The 22,548-nt window shown below is 42.7% G+C and overlaps 1 protein-coding gene across 1 annotated transcript in view; it reads right to left on the bottom strand.

Annotated features, from left to right (window-relative positions):
- The window catches only part of CORO2B (coronin 2B), a 52,333-nt gene extending 33,245 nt beyond the window's left edge, over positions 1-19,088 (bottom strand). Inside the window, exon 1 of the mRNA XM_018573809.1 lies at positions 18,881-19,088. Coding sequence (XP_018429311.1) covers positions 18,881-18,895 — 15 coding nt within the window. The 5' untranslated portion in view covers positions 18,896-19,088. The remainder of the gene's footprint in view (positions 1-18,880) is intronic.
- Between the last annotated feature and the right edge of the window lie 3,460 nt (positions 19,089-22,548).

Here is a 22,548-nt window from a genome sequence, read left to right as displayed (position 1 = left end):
TCATGTCACTAGAGGTAGCCTGTTAGAAACACTGCTATGTTGGTTGAGAAACTGACTACTGACCAGGCATGGACTTTTTGCCAACCAGATTGAACCTTCTCCACTGAACAAATAGGTCAAAGGCAGCCTGGTTAAAATCTAAATGTGTAGCAATCCTATTATTGACCCATTGCCAGCTCTGAGATTACCAGGGTGAAATTGAGGCTGTGGGTCATCCCACTGCAATCAGATGTGGGTTTGTAGCAAGTTGGTTTGGAGTGACATGAGAGCTAACAAGTAGCCCACTTCTTGTTTTTTCTCCGGAGCTGCATGAAATAAAAAGGCTTCTAATGACTGCAGGTTGAACAGAAGCTTATGCAGCCAGAAGATAGAGTAAGATCCTGTTCACAGATTTCTTTGAGGCTGCAGCTGAGTGAGAGGTGGTGGGGCACAGATCTTTGCCAAGTATACTGACTGTCCGCCAATCTACAGGAGCGCTTGCCTAGGCTACTGGCTGGCAGCAGCAACATCTATGCTGCACAAGTACTCATCCATTATTATGCTGGGCACACTATGCCTGCAGATATGACTTAGCAAACATCTGATCATTTTCATAGGGCAGCACATTTATATATATGAGGCCAATGTACAGAACTGGAGAAAGGTAGAGGTGTTGTCCATAACAACTACCCTCGGCTTTCCTGTTATATGCAACATTGAAGCAAAAATTTGATTGGTCATTAGGTACAAAAGTGTCAATTCTCTTTAGTTATTATATAGCAAGTGACATCACAGTGTACTTCTAGATGCACTCTCTATTTTGCACACAACTTGTGTTCTATTTCTATTAAAAATTATTTAACCCTTTTACTGCCGCCACCATTTGCCATAAGGAGGCGGCATCAGGGTCCTGTAAGTAGACTCCCAGCTACTATATAAGTCAGAAGTTTGCTTACATGTGTACAGCTGCCTGATCACTTCCAGGAGCCATGAAAGGGATTGCCCACTGATAAATATATGATGGAGAGGGGATGGGGGGTTAAGTAGTCTTCAGGCCTAAAATTTACATTTTGACATGTGAACAAAAAAATTGTAAAAACAGTTATGGAAGCTAGAGAGTTAAAGGAGAACTATGAGGTGAGTGCTTTTCACTCACCTCATAGTTCTAGCCGACCTGTGACAATGAAGGCCGTGACACACTGCACGCGAAGCAGCGCGGAGCGGTGGCGCGCTGCCTTTGCGAGCAGTGTGTCATGTCATTTTCTGCTCGGCACCTCAGCTTGCGAGAGCTCGCGGAGCTGAGCGTGCCGAGATGAACAATTTCAACTTCAGCCAATCGGCTAGTGCGTATAAACCAGCGCGTCGCGATGCGTCAGCTGGCAGGTTGTTACGGACGAGCCGATTGGCTGAAGGTGCTGTCAATCATCTGACTGCACTCAGCTCACACACTGCACGCAAAGCTCCGTGCCGGAAAGCTTTGCTTCGCTCTGCATGGCTTCGCGTGCAGTGTGTCACGGCCTTGAGACTGTCACAGGTCGGCTCAGTAGATCGGGAGGTGAGCGAACACATACCGGCGTTCGCTCACCTCTCGATCCTGTCACGGCTCTCTGCCGTGACAGGGGAGGGGCTTGATTCCGCCCTCCCCACTCCGATCCGCCAGCGCTGACTGGCGGAACGGACGGGGGCGGGTACAGCTGGCTCTGCCTCTAGATAGGCAGAGCCAGCTGTCAGTCACGTAGCTGGGCGGATTCCGGCACAATTGTCGGGATCCGCTTCAGCTGCTGCGTCTCAGTATAACGCGAGCAGCAGCTCGCGGTATACTGCGGCGTCTCAGTATACCGCGAGCTACAGCTCGCGGTATACTGAGCCTAGGGTGACGGGAGGACACTACTTTGTGTCCTCCCGTTACCCTAAGGAGAACTATGGGGAAAAACCTTAACCCCATAGTTCTCCTTTAATGTCGATTATGGAGTTGCAAGGATAGTTTATTGCAATTTTCATATTAATATTTTTTTTCTTGCTGTTGTCCCAGCATAAGACATTCATATTTTCACATCATACAGCTGTTCCATAGCATAGCCGAGTCATTTTTTTTCGGGAGGCCATGTACATACCAATAAAGTAAAGTCACCTAAATCTTGACTGCCCATCTAGTTTCCGGAATGAAACAGGAAATTATCTAACATGCTTCCTATAAATGGCTCTGCAGATGGTATATATGTATACTGTCTGTTGTCAAAATCTGTGAAAGATCAATACCGATCCTCTAATGTACAGCAACGTATGCATCAGTAAATTGCCTTGGCTCCTAATGATCATGTCTTCCATTGTGGAAATCTGATGTGAGATGAAAAGACAGTTCGGAGTTACAATAAGAGGATATACCTCAGCAAGAGTCTTGTCTAACCCCGGAAATCTTCTGCTTCTCCCTCTCCACCTGACCCACAATATGTACAGGAAGCACACATACTAGAGCTTTACATTGTATCAGTGCATGGCTTTCCTCTCCACAGATTTTACTGTGCGTTAAATGGACATCATGCCCTGTCCGCATGGCGTATTGTTATCTCAATGTCAGGGTGCCTGTGTACCGCCTCTGCCTGCCTTTGTTCTAAATAAAATCCTTTCTGCTTGATTACCTGGCAGCTATGTGCCTGTATGAAGCGCGTGACTCAATGGGATGTACAATCACTCCATGATATGTATTTGGTCTAACTAAATACAGCTGTAGGCCACTGCCATTGACTGCCCCACTTTACAGCAGCCTCAATTTGCCCCAGATGTATTCAATAAAAAGCCGTTACAAACCACACTTCCATTTATGCTTGTACTGATATTTCTGTATCCATATTCTGGCTACTCACCCATCCTATAATAGCCCTTTCAGGTGAAATCATATCAAGGCTTTGAAGATAGTGCATTAGATGTCTCTGTATAAGACAGTACATACTGTACCTACTAAATATATTGCAATGTTGTAAACAGATTGCAAAAAACAAGGTCATTTATCAGGAATCATCAGTGGGGCAGCAGTTAGACATACGCCATGGACAAGTGGTGGTCAACTTGCTTGATATAGAGGGCCTCAAGTTACAAAAGGACCACGCATAATATTCACTGAATGTATTGGCTCAGTAAGTTGTCATAGACTGTGAACATTCTACAGGAGATGGTCAGAGACTACAGATATCCTATAGTAATTGAGGTGAGGACTGGGAACATGCGTCAAGAGATAGTCATAGCCTGGAGACAGGGCAGCCATCAGGGGGGTACGGCCGATACTTATGTAAGGGGCCCGGGCAGGAGGCACAGGCCTGGCCCGAGCAGCGCAGGGCCCCAGCATTGCCGCTCCAGGGGCTTTGAGACAAGCTAGGGCCCCATCAACTACGCTGCTCGTGTGATGTCGGACTTGCCAGAATTGGGGGGGGGGGGGGCCCGGCCTAAAGCCGTGTAGGGGGCCCCAAAATTTCTGATGGCTGCCCTGCCTGGAGACACATTAGATGGGACTGCTAGAGACTACAGCTATTATAGCCCCTTTACAAGTCAATGCTTCCACATCAGTGCTTCCTACAAACACTTTAAAAACCATACCCCTCAACTGTCCCTCATTTGGAACCAAATCCCTCTGTCCCTCTTTCCTCTTCAGTTGTCCCTCTTTTTGGTCTGATCTATGAAAAGGTAATATCATATCAAAAGTTTTATTCTGTACTAAAACCTTCATCTTATCTTTTGTTTGCTATTTCAAAAAGCCAGTATAAAGGAAAAGCAAAGGTAAAAACAAAACAATTCTGGGTTTAATCAATAATTTTTTGGCATATGGAATCTGAATGGTCCACATAACTGGGAGCGTAGCAGGGGTGCGTCTGCTTGCCTAAATACATTGTGCTGGAAGATGTCCCTCTTTTTCGTCTTAGAAAGTTGGGAGGTATAATAATTACTTTACACTTTTACTTTTGATATTTCTCTCAGAATGATCCATTATAAAAGAGCAGAGGAAAAAAACCATAAAGAAAATAGAAAGGACAGCAGTAAAAAAACATACAAAAGGGCAAAATAAATAAAACAACAAGCTTTTGAACTACTAGAAGGTGGGCTACAGCAGGGCTCAAAATGTCATGTCCTAAGTTACTAGCCAGTAGGGATGGGCCGAGTTCGAATCGAACATCGGCAGTTCGAGCGCTCACCGAACTTTATGGGATGTTTGCGGTTTGTTCGACCGCGGACATTCCATAATACAAAATGCCCACTGAAGCTCTGATTTGTTAAAGTCTTGCACCTGACCAGAGGTCAGGTGCAAGACTTTGCCCAATCAGGGCTTAGCGGAGGAGGGGCCTGAAGGAGAAAGTTCTCTATCAGGTCCCCCCATGCTGATTGACAGCAGGCAGTGGGCGGTGCAATAGCCAGCTTGCTATTGGCTATTGCATTTTACAATATCCAATAGCAGGCTGGGTATGGCTCCCAGCTTGCAATGAAGAGGAGGCAGGGGGGCGGGGCAGAGGTGCCGCGGCAGGACGGGGGAACGGAGAAGCCGACGGACCAGGGGAAGACAGCAGCAGAGGTACGGGGGCAGCGGAGTAATGCAGCGGTCAGTGTCCCCACTGCCTCCTCCAACACAGGCGGGGAGAACAGCGGGGACTTGAAGGGACACAGGCATAGGCAATGATTCTTCTCTGCAGCATGTTTAAAAGGGACAGGCTTTTCTACTCAGGCTGTGGCTGCTTTCTAAAGAAAACAAACTGTAATACTTTACACACATTTGGTTTTGTTGTACCTTGATATCCCTACTGTCCAGGCAGAAAAAGAGGGAAATATCTCTAATGGAGTCACAGCCTGCAGTAAGAACATGACAGCTGTTTCATCCCTTCCCCATTCTTTTCAAAATTAAAAGAAAGGTTTGGTTGGAGTTGAGCTTTAATATGTGTTCTCCTACTGTGACTGTCTGCCCCATATTGGCACTATATGTCCATTAAAGTATGCTATAAGCACATAAGTATTTGGCATTTGGAATACTGGCCAGAGGGGAACTGGCCAGAGAGGGATCACATCGACACAGTTGGAGAGCTAGAACTTGCATGTATTGCAACATATGCTAACCAGCAATTCTTGTTTTTATGCAAAAGTTTGTTAGAAATATGCAATAATGTAGATAGATGTGTGCAAGGGGTTAATTCAGAATTTTCAGTGTTAATATGTGGTCATACCCTTCAGCAACTCTTGTGACTGATATACAGTATATATACTGTGTATATATATAAGAAAGGTATCATTGCCCACTGCAATACTACGTTTTGTTTTTTTACGTCATATATATATATATATACAGGTTAAACTCGAATAATTAGAATATCGTGCAAAGTTCATTTATTTCACTAATGAAACTTAAAAGGTGAAACTAATATATGAGATAGACTCATTACATGCAAAGCAAGATAGTTCGAGCCGTGATTTGTCATAGTTGTGATGATTATGGCTTACAGCTCATGAAAACCCAAAGCACCCCAAATCCACAACCCCAAAAAAGTAGATCATTACATGCAATCAATAAAACAAGGATTGTACATAGAACAATATCGGACCTCTGAAAAGTACAAGCATGCATATGTACTCAGTACTTGGTTTGGGCACCTTTTGCAGCACTTACTGCAATTACTTTTGCACGATATTCTAATTATTCACATTTCACCTGTATACAGTATATATATACAGTATCTCACAGAAGTGAGTACACCCCTCACATTTTTGTAAATATTTTATTATATCACTTCATGTGACGACACAGAAGAAATGACACTTTGCTACAATGTAAAGTAGTGAGTGTACAGCTTGTATATCAGTGTACATTTGCTGTCCCCTCAAAATAACTCAACACACAGCCATTAATGTCTAAACCGCTGGCAACAAAAGTGAGTACACCCCTAAGTGAAAATGTCCAAATTGGGCCCAATTAGCCACTTTCCCTTCCCGGTGTCATGTGACTCGTTAGTGTTACAAGGTGTCAGGTGTGAATGTGGAGCAGGTGTGTTAAATTTGATGTTATCGCTCTCACTCTCTCATACTGGTCACTGGAAGTTCAACATGGCTCCTCATGGCAAAGAACTCTCTGAGGATCTGAAAAAAGAATTGTTGCTCTACATAAAGATGGCCTAGGCCCTTGGTTCTCAACTGGTGGGTGGGTCAAATTACAAATGTGCTCCCATAATGTTAATTCAGGTTGCTGGATATAAAGATTACAAACAGTACACTCCTGAGTACTCCTGGCACATTTCCGCTGACCCCAGCGGCTGCTCCGCTCAGCATCCTGGTGCTTGAGCACTGCAGCTGCATCTTGGGCTTCTCCTCCTTGTTCCTCATTGACCACAGTCTCCTGTATCTCTACTGTATGGCCATGGCTCAGACTTTCAGTGTCTGATTGTCATGCAATGCCCTCTGCCTGCTTCTCCCATCATACTTCATGCTATTGATCACTCTTCTTTTAGTGCCTGATTTATACCACACAAGCCCTGCCTCCATCACCTCACGTTCCTCACTAGCTGCCATTGCCAGTATCTGATTTGCCTGTGTACTGACCCTTGCCAGTATATTGATCTTATTTCTGCCTGTTGTCCTGACCGACCCCTGTTATTGACCATCTCTTCTTTGCCTTTTTACTGCCCATGTATCTACCTGATAGCTGGCCCAAACTCTTGCCTGTTTACTCACCACATTTCTGCCTGCCACCTGCAATGACCTTTAGCCTGTTTATGGATCAGGTTTCTGCTTGCTGCCTGTACTGACCTCTCTGCACATCCCTCTGATTGCACTCTAGCAGAAGCACTAGTCACCGTTATCATCTGTGTGCATCTGCATCTCCCTGAGTCAAATTCTACCTATGCTTGTGCTACCTACCCAGAGAATACAGCATTATTCAGTAAGTCCTGAAGGCAAGCAAGTACCGCCATGTAGGCATGCTTGGCTTAAGGTAACAGGGAGATGAAACTACACTAGCCAGCCATATTCTCTGACCACTTGAACAGGAGGAAGTATTAGAAAGTCTTGAGCTTTCACTCTAATGTAGCTCCATTTTAAGAACATTATCCTACAAAGTCCAGGGCTGGTAAAGAAGATTGGCTCCTAAAATGGTTATTAGACTAGTTTGAAATGCTTGGAGCATGACTCTATGTTGGAAAGACGGTTTCTGGCAGTGTCTTTTATTTGAGTCCTCACTATCCGTTATTCTAATTATTGTTTCCGATACATAAATGACAGTGTGAAGAAAAGAGAATGGGATACCCACCCCACCCCAGAGCTTCCCTTCTCAGTCTACAATTCAAATATATGGATTAGACCAGGGGTGCCCATTAGGTAGATCACGATATACCAGTAGATCGAAAAGCAAACACTGGTAGAACGCGATCAGCACACTGACCTGAGCTCCCTCCCGCGGTGCTAGTGCGGCTGAATGTGTCAGACGGGAAGGGGCGGGACACTTCTCCCTGTGTGCAACGTCGGCAGATAGAGATAGCAGATAGAAACAGGGGAGAGAGCAAGGAGAGAGAGAAGAGACGGCCAACGGCCAAGAGAGAGGGCCAGTTCGCACCACAAAGTCTGCGTTCCAGAGTGTTCGGCTGATAGAACGCATAGAAACGCAAGCCGGCTTGCAGCATTTTTTGCAGATCGCACTAGACCTGAATGCAGGCACTGATGTGCCTGTGTTCCGGGTGCGTCCGATTGCTCTGCGGGCGGGGGGCGTGGCTGCCGTGCCATTGACTTCAATGCACCGCCATGCCCCTGAACGCAGGTGTTTTTCCATTGGTAGATCTCATTGAGCTCGTCATTTGAAAAGTAGATCTCCAGACGAAAAATTGTGGGCACCCCTGGATTAGACTATGTCCACTCTGCTAAGCTCATCCACTCCAGGCTTCAGCGCTTTTTTTTAGATTTCTCAGGCTGGAACTGTGTGGTGTTGAAAAAAGCTGAGCAGCTGCCAGGTGGCTCTTGGCATTCATTGAATTGTAATACCTTGCAAACAAAGAAGGAGATTCCAACTTTTTGATATGAACATTAAAAAACTGTTTAAAGTAGAGCTATACTAAATTCTTTTTACATCTGCCTTTAGAAACTGTAGACATGTTTCTATTCTGACGAGAGTTCTTTAAGTGAATTATCAATCCTACTAGAGGTATTCCTAGTTCTTCCTAGCTTCTTGTAACCTTGGCTCTAAAACCGGTGCAAGTCCTTCCTGGACAATTATCTTCATGGTTCAATTATCAAAACTCTTTAAAGTGCGTCTGTGTTAATCATACTGAAAGCCTGGTTTTAGAGAATATGAACATCAAAACTAGAATAAGGGGAAAACATTTAAAAACACCTTTGACATATCTTTATCGGAATAGCACATCCAATTTAATTTCCACAATTTGAAAATTTCTAGCATTGATATTTTTGAGGCATTAAAACAGTGCCTAGAACTGTGCAATAAAGCAAAATGGGATGTAGCCTGTATATTTACCAATTTTTATTGAAGAAACTTAAAAGATTATGCAAAGGAAGTAGAATTCCTTAGCTACTCCGGTGGGTTAGGGGATAGGTTTATCTTTCATAACATCACAGCTCACTGGCAGTGCAAGTTGGGCTGCCATCTCTGCTTGACTGAATCACCTGCTGGCGCACAACTCATAGGGGTATTGCTATGATTTAGGTTACAACTACAGGGTACATGGGCACATTTTGGCATGGACTCTAGCCATTCAAAGAGAGCTGAGCCAGCAAATCACAGAAAAGCAAGCAAGAGAATAGTAATGAGACACCCTTGAATCAGATGTTGAGAACAATGTGACTAGTTTCCTATTCTTTAATTCAGAAATGATGGAACCAAGCCATTGTGGGGTGCTTTCTTCTCAAGCAACAAATGTTTATGTAGGTGTAAACAAGGTGCTGTTATCCCCTCTCTAGAAATGACATGTAAGGATTTTGCTGCTGCTGATGCATAAAATGGGTAAATCGGCAACCAAGGAAATATGTCCCGCTAACAATTTGTAGCTTGGTTAAGACAGTATTTTAAGCAGTTTGAATCATGAGTGCCAACTTCAAATGGACCCTACTTAAACTGCACCAAACCATACAATGTAATTTCTAAACCAGATTAAGATTGATGACGTTTCCAGGACCGGCTGATTCCTCCAGGTGTACTAAAGCACTTAGTGGATTCACTGCATTTAACATAATTAGAGATTAGGGATTTTTCACTTATGGGAATTGGTCATTAGGTAACATGCATTAAAGGCTGTTTAGACCATTTGGTCTTATATTATGGACAGGTCACTTTTACACTATAGTGTTTAAAATGGAAAATTAAAATCCTGAGCTCTGATTTGAAGATAGAACTGATCTAATGACTTGTTGTATGTATACAATACCTCACAGAATGTATATAGAACAGGAGACCCTTCTGATCTTCTTTTTATAATGATTTTCTTTCTTCTTTTTTCACATGAGAAGAGGATTATGTTAAGGGATGTAGGTTTACATCTAAAATCCCAATGACACTTGTTACTAGTAGTTATCACTAGTTACTGCTTAGTGACTACATCGAACTAAAATCACTAATTACTATAACTGCCACACATTGGACAGGAAGTGAGGAAAACTCTCCACTCACTTTGCTCACTTCTAGTTCAGTGTGTAGTTCCCAACAGGAACTGATGGGAAATTTCCCAATGGGGAGATGGAATTTAAAGAAGGTTTTATAGCTGCTCTACTACCGCGTTTCCCCGAAAGTAAGACCTACCCCGAAAATAAGACCTAGCGCTGTCTTCGGGGATTTCTGTAATATAAGACCTACCCCGAAAATAAGACCTAGTTCGGTGGTAGGTCTTATGTTACAGACATCCCAGAAGATAGCGCTAGGTCTTACCTTCGGGGTAGCTGCACATGTAATTATAGCTACATGATGGAAGTCAACTTCAAACTTCTCGCAAGGTGGTATCAGGTATCTACCATCACCAATGCCATCAACCGGGCAAACTCCCCGCTGTTACATCCCCCGAAAATAAGACACTGTCTTATTTTCGGGGAAACGCGGTATATCCAAAACACTAGAAAACAATTATTAGCTTTAGTTGAGCTTTATTTTTGTCTGTGTTGCCTTTGAATTCTTAATGCTGGAGGCAGTCAATATTAACCCCTAAGAGAGCCTACATCACATGTTCCTCACTGGAACATTGCATTGGAATATTCATTCGGGGGAGCGATGGTCTGTGTGTGGAGATTCTATTGGCTAATAAAGCCAGGAGGAACAAATAACTTTCTTGGACTCAAAAGTAGTCAAATTCCAGTCAAAGCTGGGGTTGTCTGTCTCTTTATATATAAATCCAGCACAAGGAGAAGAAGAGTCAGCTTGTAACAAGTCTGAAAGGGTTTGTGACACTGTGCAGACATTTTCCTGTCATATTTGTTATTTAGTATTTAAAGTTAACAAACAAGTCCAATGAGATTCGCTAGCTATTGCTGTGACGAACCCAGGAACCTGTATTGGGTATCAATCTATACCTGTTGTACTATTATATATCTGTTATCATACAGTATAGGGTACAGAGGCCAAAGATATGTAACATGTAACACAGCATATAGAATGCAGTGATCTGGAGTATTTTCAACATTCACAATGCAGCAGTCAGAAATACAGTATGTAATGTGCAGCACATTATGTGCAGCACACTATGCAGAGCGCAGTGCAGTAATATACAGCACAGCACACAGAATGCAGGCATCAGCAGTTAGTAACATGTTGCTCCTTACATTGGTTGGAAGCCAGTGGGAGGAAGACTGCCCCTTATATTGGTATTTAATGAAAGAAAGAGTGCCTCAGTATTGGTGGTCAGTGGGGGGATGACTGCCCCTTATATTGGTATTTAATGAAAGAAAGAGTGCCTCAGTATTGGTGGTCAGGGGGGTGATGACTGCCCCTTATATTGGTATTTAATGAAAGAAAGAATGCCTCAGTATTGGTGGTCAGAGGAAGGATGACTGACTTTTATAATGGTCTCAGTGAGAGTAAGACTCCCTCTTACATTTGCCTCAGTGGAATGAGAGCTGTTCCTTACTGTAGTGTCACTGGAATACAGATTTTCCCTTATCTTAAAGGAGAACTATGAGGTGAATGCTTTTCACTCACCTCATAGTTCTAGCCGACCTGTGACAATGAGACTGTCACAGGTTGGCTCAGTAGATCGGGAGGTGAGCGAACACACACCGGCGTTCGCTCACCTCTCGATCCTGTCACAGCTCTCTGCCGTGACAGGGGAGGGGCTGGATTCCCCCCTGCCCGCTCCGATCCGCCAGCGCTGACTGGCGGATCAGATGGGGAGGGCGCGGGTACAGCTGGGTCTGCCTCTAGATAGGCAGAGCCTGCTGTCACTCACGCAGCTGGGCGGATCCAGACATAATTGTCGGGATCCGCTTCAGCTGCGGCATCTCAGTATACCGCGAGCAGTAGCTCACGGTATACTGAGCTTAGGGTGACGGGAGGACGCTAGTTTGTGTCCTCCCGTTACCCTAAGGAGAACTATGGGGAAAAGCCTTAACCCCATAGTTCTCCTTTAATGTAGTTGGGTCTCTAAGACAAGAGAAGTAATACACTGTGTCTGCGCTGCCTTCTCTGTTTGCCAAGTGACATCAGCACCCGAACTATTCATGGCAGATCAGTCAACCCAACAATGCCTGCAGCTTGGTATCTAGCCAGCAGGGTATTGCCAATCAAGGACACTGGGCATAGTTGTATAGAACTTAGGCACCATTTGGTTCCACATTTTAGGTTTGGCAAGCCTGCTTCATCCCCTTGTCTCACTGCAGTCTCCTGAAGCACTTGCAAATTCAAGTATGAGGAAAATAAGACCACTTCCTATCCCACAATGCAGTGCTTGTCTCTGACCTATCTATCACATAAGTACAGTTCACTTATCAACAAAACTGGAACTTTGCCTTAATATAATAACTCTGTGGGAACCATGGTATTCAATAGTACTGCAAACAACACAAGAGAGGGATTCCAATGTTGTGTACAAAGGAAACATGGGTAGTCTGGAATCCGCTGTGTTTCTGCAGGGAGAGGTACAAGCCAAGTGATTTCTTTTTTTATTCTCTAATTCACACAATTCAAAGAGCTTCTACTTTCAGCAAAAAGCTATGGGAGCAATGCCAAACACCCCCACAACACAGCTGTCTGAAACTTGCTACAAGGTCAAGTTCCATTGAGGAAGCTTTCCCCTTTTTTACTATAGGGAACCACTATAACTAGCATATAATTGAAACTGAATAAAGCTAAAGTATAGAAGAAACTGAGTTTTGAGCTTTTATCTAATAAATGACCTTCAGTTCAGCCTGGAGGAGACCAGGACTTTAAAAAATCCTCTATATCCACTGAAGAGAAATGCAAACTCATGCATAGTTTATGATGCAGTTAATGGATAACTATGAATTACTTTGCTATGCACTCTCCAGAGACAATGGGTCCCATTAGTTCTAGATGCAGGAAACATAAATCTGTATTTCATACAGAACATTCAGATTCCACCCACCACTTTCTCTACTGGGATTAGAGAATGAGCACTTACAGCCTCACTGGTGGCAATAGATAATTATTTCTTATTACTTATAAAAGGGACTGTTTAGTGGGTTTGCATATATTTCTCTTTCATTATATAAATTGTTTTAAAAAAAACTGGCAGGTAAATAAAAAAGATAGCATATTAACCACTTCAAGACCAGGTGTTTAGACCCCCTTCCTGGCCAGGCCATTTTTCAGTATTCAGCGCTGCGATACTTTGACTGACGTTTATTTCGTCATGCAACGCTGTACTGAAATGAATTTTACACCATTTTTTGGGGACAGATAGAGCTTTATTTTGGTGGTATTTAATCACCAAGGGGGTTTTATTTTTTGTCTGAGCGGACGTCTAGAGACGCCCGCTCAGATCTAGAGAGCTCCTGGCCGGCCTTTTTTTTTACTACGGCCGGCCCGGAGGCAGTTAATAGTCTTACTTTTAGCCAGAAGGTAGCTCTAGGCTCCATTTAACATGTTTTCCTCTAGTTACCACCAATGGAAAAAGCCCTGCTGTTTACAGAGCTCAAACTGACACTTACACACACATAAGGGGTGATTCATCCCTTACTGGACTGCTCCATTCGAGGTTTTAGTTAGAGCCTCACGGTTTAGCTAACCCACAGCGCTCTGGGAATCGTTTGCCATGCATTAAATGGCTAGTTCTAAAAGATTGTATATATACTTTAAAAACAGATATTAAAACCACAGTTTAAACGGTATCAACTAAAAACAAATGAAAATAAAAATACATAAAACAATTACAGTTTCCCTTTAAACATTGTGTCCCTTTATAAAAAGTGTCAGCTTACCAGGTAGTCCTGAGGGTGGGTTACCTTATTCTCAGCCACCTTTGGGATGTGCACAGCTAGTAATAGTTCGTGCTAATGGTGTAGAATACCTAAATACATTTGCTAAGGCCTGGTTCAAATATGCTGTAATATTTACCTAAACTTTAAACTATCATGTCTAATTTACCTTATCAACAGGAGCCCCGGTTGACCCTGTCAAATGTACTCCATGTACTAAACATGACACTATTGCTTTTCTTCTGCCCTAATCTGTATAAATTGAGTTTAAAGTTTAATAATACACCTCCTGCAATAAAACCGAAATATCATTTCAAAGATGCATAGACTCATTATGAAAATAATAACTGCTATGGAGCTTAGAAAGATAATCTGGTCTATGGAGAACATTTAAATCATCCACTCAGCATCTTCTTCACCCCAGATGATTTATGCTTGCTATTTAGGATCTAGGGGTTTATTTTTTGGCATGTTTCTGGGCTCAGCGTTCCAGGGCCGGCCTTAGGCCTTTAGGCGCCCTGTGCGAGAAAGCTTTACAGCGCCCCTCAGTGACCACACCTAGGGGGAGAGAAGCCGCCCCCAGGACGAGCTGTGTCGGCCGCACCGCGCCCTTGTTGCCATGGCGCCCTGTGCGGCCGCACTGCTCGCACACCCCTAAGGCCGGCCCTGCAGCGTTCAATCTTGTGAGTTATGCCCAGGTACACGCAGCACATTTCACCTTCCTCTCAGTTCTGTACTTTATGTAATGTCACTTTTTCTGCCTGACTTCTGCAGACTGGCACATTGCGGCACCTCCCTTCTGCAGCATTGCCTATGAATGTGCGCACAGAACTAGGGGTGGGTACACAAAGAGGCACTAAGGGCAAAGAAATATGGGTTACCCAATGAGGATCAGCTAGAAGCTGAATAGACATACCCTATCGGCATGTGTAGGACAGCAAGGTCATTCTATATTAGTCTAGGACTAGTCATGTTCTGCTCTAGACTGGAGCTAAGCAGACTAGACCTGCAACAACTGAGCAACTGCAATTCCCAGCAAGTTCACTGGGCCACTTGATAATGATGGTTTTCCAATTTATAGAAATAATCTCAATCTATTTAAGCATAAACCAGTGTAACGCAATATTAAATTAACTTTATGCCAAGGTTCATGTAGAAAGAGTGAAGGGCAAAGAATACTGATTAAGTATGCATTGATAGTTAGGCACATAACAAACTCAGAGTGCTGTTGGCATATGGACAGGCCTCTAATAAATGCAAGTCAAACTGTTCTGTGCTCTTATACAGCAGGGTGCCACAGAGGCCAGCAGTAAAACACGGAACCTGTAACTCTCTCAGTGCAGATTAGAATTTCAGGGCATTGAGCAGACAATACACAGTGTTGATATGCGTTCATACTACAGCATCCTTCTTGTATCAAAGATGCATATGCATGCAGCTTTTGCAGTGCTGCAGTGGCGTAGCTATTAGTAAAATGGTTAACATGGTCACTATGATGGTTGCAATTTCTCCCTTTCTTAAATAGAGTGAATAGAAGGTTTATAATCTGATTAGCATAGGATGAGGTTCTATTTTTATAGTCAGATTAATTAAATATTGGAATATATTGGTTTGGAAGAAATATTGAGCTTTCACTGCTAAAACTCAAAGAATTTAGAGAACAAGTTCAGTATTTATCCTAAAACTCATAGTCCCTTCCCTAGCCCCTTAAGTACACTAAGCTGAACCATTCCACCCGCAGGTCCTTACTCGACAGTGGCAACTTCCTACCTTGTGTTCGTTCTGGCTGGTGAAAATCTTCTAGTGCTAGGCTACCCATGCCTGCACACTAACATCTCATAAAAGCAATGATCTGTAGCAACCAATCAGAATTCAGTTCTGTGAAGTCAGTTTAGTGAAATAATGAATCATGACTGGTAGCTAGGGATTACTGCAAGTTCTATATTGTTTTTTTGCCTTGCTGTATAAGGTTTTAATAAGTCATTATATTCAAAGTCAATACTAAACCTCCAACAAAGTCAGTACTAAGTCACCAGCATATGCTATGGCCAGACAAAGTTCAGTAGGGTATCCTTTTCATGCCCTACTTAAGCATTCAATTACTGCTAATGTCTATTTACAACTACGTATTCCTCTATCTACTAATGTAAATTCTAACCAGTTCACCTTCCCTCATCTATCCATGTCATCCAATCACCAGCAGTCTAAAGCTACCCTCCATACAGTATATTAGATGATATTCTGGAGATTCAATCATGACAAGTGTGCAAACCATTTTAATTGTCTAGAGAGGCCCCCCAAATCCTCTAAATTTAAGGGAAAAAAACCAAAGATAAATACTTTGTACCCTGAGATTTTTCAGCTAGGTGGTGTCTGAAAAGTTTGGCCTAGCACCCACAGACATTTGATCCTTATTTAATCTGATCAATGATCATCTAATGTCTATGGGCGTTATGTATACCTTCTGACATAAGCTATTTTTTTATGAACATTCCTATCATGAAAACTTGAAACACAAAGCTCACCTCTATCATGCGTCCTTTTAATGCACATTCGGTGCATGGATGACTCTCTTTTGGAGTGATAGGCTATGACTAAGGTCAAGTAAGGCAGAAAACGCGTCAGCGGTTGTTCTTTGTATAGATGCAAGTGGAATAAAGTTTGAATTTCTTTGGAAGATCATTGTCTGCTGGTTCTACAGTTTTTACTCCTTTATCATCCTCTGATTGTCTCTTTTCACTCTTGCAGTAGTTTATACTTCCCTAAATCTGTTCTCTCTACAACCCCAATACACTCGCTTGAAGCACTTTATTCAGGATCATCACTGCCTATATAATCTAGGCAATTTTCTGCACCTACCTAACCAGTGCTTCTATATGACAAATTGAATCTTCACTATTTAGTTCTGTGCATTCTTACTGAATCCAATCTTATCTCCAATAGATTCTCCATACCATCCTGTCCATTTCTTAGCAGCAATCTCATGGGGATTCTGCATTTTTCCCATACGTATGGCATCTAGCTTTTTTGGTCATACCACAATGACACTTTCTGCCTGTTACCTCTTGTGAAGTGATCCACAATTTAATTTTAGTTCAAGTCCTAATACCAAGAACCAGTTCTCTTTCCAGCAGTCGATAATTCTATTCCCCCAACAATTCCTCTATCTCTGTTGCATTTTTTATACCTCTATCGGATAATTTTTTATGCTCTTAATACTAACACATGCACTCCTACACATCTCTCAACACTTCTACTGCCTACACATCCATTCCTTCACCCACACATTTCAGAAACCCTTCTTACAATCATGTTCTCTTTGCTATAATTATCTATCTATCTATCTATCTATCCATCTATACTCCCCGTATTTGTACACTGGGTCATCTCCATTCTAAACCCATTTATAGCTCCATATATTAGTGTATCTTTCTACAACATACTTATACCACCCCGTAGTCATCCATACATCTCTTTGATTTTCTCATCACATTAGCAATGCCTAGGTATTTTCTCTACTAAGACCCATTACCAGTTCTTTTAATTCTATGCTAATGCATGCCTCTTTATATTAGCTTATCTTATACTTAACTCTTCCAGTCCACCAGAGCATGGTCTACTTTCTACTGCTGATGATATAGGTGAATAACCATGGGTCTCTGTGCTATGAAATTCTGTATATCAATACATTTGTTACTCCCTTATCTGTTCTTATTCAGGTACTACTTTACCCATCTTTTCCAAGACTACTCATTCTTAAATCCAAGATGCCATGGTTTCCATTTTACTTATGAAGAATACTTAGAAGTTTTCTGTAACAGTTGTGCACATTGACCTGTAAAACCTGCAGTCTGCTGTACTACAATCATGGATAAACCCATAGTCCAAAGTAGATAAATCACATAAGCACAACTCTTTATCATTTACCCAAATTTCTCCACCTCATGCACCATTACAACTCTCCAATCCAACTCGTTCCTCGACTATTCCCAGGCACTACTTTGTAAGCCATGCAGAGCTGATTTAAAAAACAAGTGTATTTTTGTAACTATCAGAGTTTTTTTTTAGGAAAGATTATGATAAAAGCTGGTCAGTTTATGTCTGTGGAGGTTTTATATTCATCCAGGTCATGGTGTAACCGGTACAGAGTTCATATGGTATAGCTGGTACAGTGACACTCATTAAAACCCATGAAGCCACTTGTATGAGATGATTAAATGTCTTCATCTTTATAGGACATGTCCAGTTGAATGTGACTAACTACTAGCTTAGACATTATATTGTATACATGTCTTGTACATATACATTTCTTACCTGCTTAGTGCACCAAGGGCTGGGAAATGATATGTGCTCTTTTACTGCCTCATAATACAAATTCCAATACTTGCATGTCTCTTGGTGTGCCTCTTGTCCTGGTGGGCGGAAGCCAGATGTCCTATTTTGGCCTCTTGTATTATAACTGCCCTGAATCAAGGTACTCTTCAGATTCATACTTCTACAAAGAAGCCAACAGTCACAGTACAATGGTTCAGCCGTTTCTGTTATCCCATCAAGAGTTCTTGCCTCTACAAGACTACTTCTTCAACAATCAACCCTTCTTTGCCCATTCAAGTCACGCCTCAAGTCAAGACAACTATAACTACTGCATTTCACAAACAGAACCATGTTCTACTCCTTGTACCCTATTATAGCTCTTCAACTATTCACCAATTTACTAAAGAATCAAATACATCCCCACTGCCTAGATACAAACATTTTATCAAATTAACTCTGCATTATTATTTGCACTAAGCCACATCCATCCGTATTCCACACCAGATAACTCTCTTTCTTCTGTCAGTTAAATAACAGATCCATTTTCCCTATACTGAGCTGGATTGTTGTCCACCTACACAATTTCTTTTCCAGTATGTAGCCCACTTCTCTCTCTCACATTTAACCATGTATTTCCCATTCAACTTTTTTCTCTCTCTCTGAAACAGAACAATCTCCCCTCTCCTTGGCATTCAGCTACTCCTCACCCACGCCCCCACATCACAAAGCGTTTAGCAGCAGGTTGTAGAGAGGGATTGGTTGGATATCCATATGTTCCCACTCCAGATGTCCTTGGATTAGGGACAGAGCTGGTAGACACCCCTACAATGGAAGCAGTAATATGTGATATTTTTTTTTTATAATCCTTTGCTGCTTGGAGCAGCTCCAAAAGATTAGGCGGGTGTCTATTTGTTCAGTACTTTGTTGCATGGTGGTTTGTGAGAGCGTGGTGGGAGAAGAGAGCTGCGTAAGCCTTCTGCAGTCTCATAAGTCCAAGGGTATAACCGCAACGACTTCCAGCATCCTATGTAATTCATGCAAAATCACATTAAAAGCACACTTAAGATCAGAGAGTGTAAACTGTTCTGCATAGAGGGCTCGTAATTTATCATTCTTCACATTATGAGTAACTCTACCTCTATGCAAGGCTTCCCTCCTTGTGACTTTCTGTCTCACGCATACATCACTCCCTTACCCTTACCTTGGTGACAGTCATACAGGGCTGTGTCAAAGCGTGGGGACCAGTCTCCTAAGCTGCTGTATTCTGACTGCAGATCTTGGTGCGTGGCTGCCTCCAGACACACTCACACACACTCTGTGTACTGCCTCCCCTCCTCCTCATTATTCCATCCTTTGCTGGCTAAATCGTGATGTCACTCTGCATCCATACTGATCAGGCAGGAAACAGCACTGCTGATGTAAACCCTTGCTCTGCCAGGGACATGAAAGCAAAAAACATATATTGCAAATATTAACACTTAAATCAACAACAAATAAAGCAAGCAATGTAAATATTTAGGCTTAGAGCAAAAATCGTAATATTTCTGTGTAATGACAGGGTGCACCAGTCATAAAACTTCCAAGATGAGTTACAGTGCGTTGGACACCTTAGTGGAAACAAGAGAAGATCCAGCAACACTTGAACTGAGATTTCCTTCATATGTCATCCAAGCTTCTGAGACCTTCAACACCATAAAGATACTGCAGTGTAGAGATTGCCTTCATTATAAGCATAGTCAATCTGCATTGAGCTCATAGAAATCAATAAGATTCTCATTTTCAAACCTGTGCTAAAATCTGAATATTGACTGGTTGCTAAAAGTAATACTTTCACATTGTGTTTCCTTCTATTTTGTAGATTGTATCTACTGTATAGGGATTCTAAATTCTGCAAGCACAGTGCTTCCATGTTCTGCAAATACAGCATTCTGAATAATGCAGGCAGACTCATTCTCTTTTAAATGACATTGATTAGGCTCTGCTACAAATACTTAGAAAAGTACAAGTGATGCTGTGCATTAAATACCAAAAGCAGCGATACAATGCCATATTCTGAGTGTTGCATTATATCCATTCTGCATAATTTGCAGCACGACATGATGGTGTGTGATGATGATATTGCATCGTTTATGAATGTTAGTTCATGCCAAACAATGAATACTAGGTTCCGTAAGGGCAATAATGCCGAGTATTGCAGATCTTTTTTTTTTTTTTTGCCTGTGCCGAAAATAAAATTGCAAAGCAAAACATAAGTATAGTTGCTCTAAAATTATTATTATACCCATTCTATAGTGGCAAGAACAGCAACCGTGCGAAATTAAAGAACAGTGAGGCTGTAAATTCTGTAGTGCTATAATTATATTTGAGTGCTTCGGATATATTGATTCTTGAAAGCCGAGAAATAAAGCATTTCTATATCTGAAAGTTACAATTCAAACTAACAAGACAGACCTTAATTTTACCTTTAATTTACAATATGCAGCTGAAATTGTCAAATGTCCTTTGTGAGAACTGTGAAGCTGCATAATCATTCTTGGTTTCTAGAGTAATGCCAGGCCCACATGCACAGTACCCTGGAGGTCCTGGTCTGCTGAATCATACCAGGTTGTCTGCCTTGGTGCCACCTTGTGGTGTTGTCTTGTAACTGATGATGAGTCTATTTGCTGCATAGAGCAACTTTTACAAAAAAAATAATAAATGCACACATATTAATAAAAGAAACAATTTGTATGTTTTTGCATTTGAGCCTGCAAAGCATTCAGTGCAATGCTGAGGCTCCTGCAGACTCTTCCTCCCAGCCCCTGTCTGTACTGAGGTACAGACTTTCATTTATGGGATGAGAGGAAATATCAATGGACCTCAAGTGAAGTGACCCACACGTGTGACACATTAGTGCCCGCGTTCTGGTCCAGTACAATCTGCACAAAATAGTGCATGCAGCATTTTTGCAGATCGCACTGGACCGGAAAACGCAGGCACTAATGTGTTACGCATTCCGGTGCCGCGATCGCACTGCAGGCGGGGGGCGAGGCTTCAGTACCATTGAGTTCAATGGACCACCACGCCCCCTCCTGCCCCAAAACAAAGTGAGCCGCCGGGTTGCATTCCAGAGGCTGAACGCACTGGCACGCACTCCTTATGGTGGGACTGGGCCCTTAGGGCTTGTTCACACAAATTACGGTGCTTTCCAGAGCGGTAGCTGCTGGAACGCACAGCAATCACTCACAAATCTTCCCGCTGAGTTCAGGGGTGGGAGGGGGCGTTGCGGTGCATTGAAGTCAAAGGCACTGCAGCCACCTCCCGTAGTGCGATCGGATGCGTGGCAAAATATTGCCTGCGTTCTGTTCCACTGCAATGCTGCTTGCGCTATTTTTTGTGTTTGCAGTGGAATGGAACGCAGGCAATGTTTTGCCACACTTCCCGATCGCACTGCGGCGGGAAGGCGAAGCAGTGCCATTGAATTCAATGCACTGCCACGCCCCAGAACGCAGGGGGAAGTTTTGTGAGCGATTGTGGTGCGTTCCAGCAGCTGCCACTCTGGAACGCATCACAATTGGTGTGAACAAGCCCTTAGACACTGAATTCCTTTTTTTTTCCTACCCTGTATTTTTTATATATTGTACAAAGTGCAGGTCCGGGGGTTGGGGACCACTGTCCTATGTGATCAAAGTAGATAGATATTAATTAAGTGTCTCGTTTAGGAACCTATAAGTGATGTATCTCTGTAATAAAAAGATATATGTAATCTCCATGATTTGTTTGTGAAAAAATTCCAATAAAAAAGTTTTATAAAAACAACAAAAAAGTACACCACAGAGACTTTTTTGTTGTTTTTATAAAACTTTTTTATTGGAATTTTTTCACAAACAAATCATGGAGATTACATATATATTTTTATTACAGAGATACATCACTTATAGGTTCCTAAACGAGACACTTTATTAATAAAACCCCCCCTGCTCCCCCCCCGCGCCAGCGCTCGGACTTACCCAGCCAGGGAGTTTTCGATGTGTGCACTGCAGGGGGCGGGGCGGGACGTGTGACACACACACGCCTCCTGTGACTCACCTCCCCTCCCGCCTCCTGTTACTATGGACGCGGCCGGGAGGGGAGGTGAGTCATAGGACCCGCCCCCTCACTGTGAAGCCCGTCGGCAGTGCGGGGCCCCGGTGTTCGAACACCGGGACCCTGCACTGCCCCATATTGCAGGACCGGACCGCACTGAGACTGTGCGGCCCGGTACCATTTAATTCCGCGGACCGGTACCAGTCCGCGGACCGGGGGTTGGGGACCACTGCCTTAAAGTAAGCCTGGGTTGAAAGAATTATAAAGGTTGCCCTTGCTAAGCTCCCAAAAATCCAAGCTGCCTGGTTGTCTCTGGACTGAGTATTTGGGTCAAGATGGAACACTTAGCCAGAAAGGATGCAGTTCATGTCATGAGAGAAGTATGGAGTATGTTTTTCCTTAGCTTTTCTGAAAATGCTGGTTCCCTGGCTGTCATACTGGCACCTCTGACTCGGAACATGCATGCAGATAAGGACTACTGACTTTTCTCTGAGACTCCTGATCTACATACTGCCTCTGAGTCAGTGACGTAGAAATGTATTAAAGCCAGAGGGTCTTCATGAAAGCCAAGAAACTAGCTTTCTTAAAAGGAAATCAGCAATGGCTGTTTACTTACTTCTTTATTGACAGGTTTGCTTTAAAGGGGACACTGTGCCAAAAGCTTTTAAACCTAAAATCACTAGTTGCCTGGCTGATATGCAGATCACATTGCTTCAGTACTTTAAAGTGACATTAAAGTCACAAATAGAACCAAAAATATGCACATGAGGAGTTTGGAATTCACAGGCTATAAACTTATTCCAG

Source organism: Nanorana parkeri, unplaced genomic scaffold, assembly GCF_000935625.1.
Source record: "Nanorana parkeri isolate BGI_ZX_2015 unplaced genomic scaffold, ASM93562v1 scaffold2552, whole genome shotgun sequence".
Lineage (NCBI taxonomy): Eukaryota > Metazoa > Chordata > Amphibia > Anura > Dicroglossidae > Nanorana > Nanorana parkeri.
This window is presented reverse-complemented; position numbering and strand designations above follow the sequence as displayed.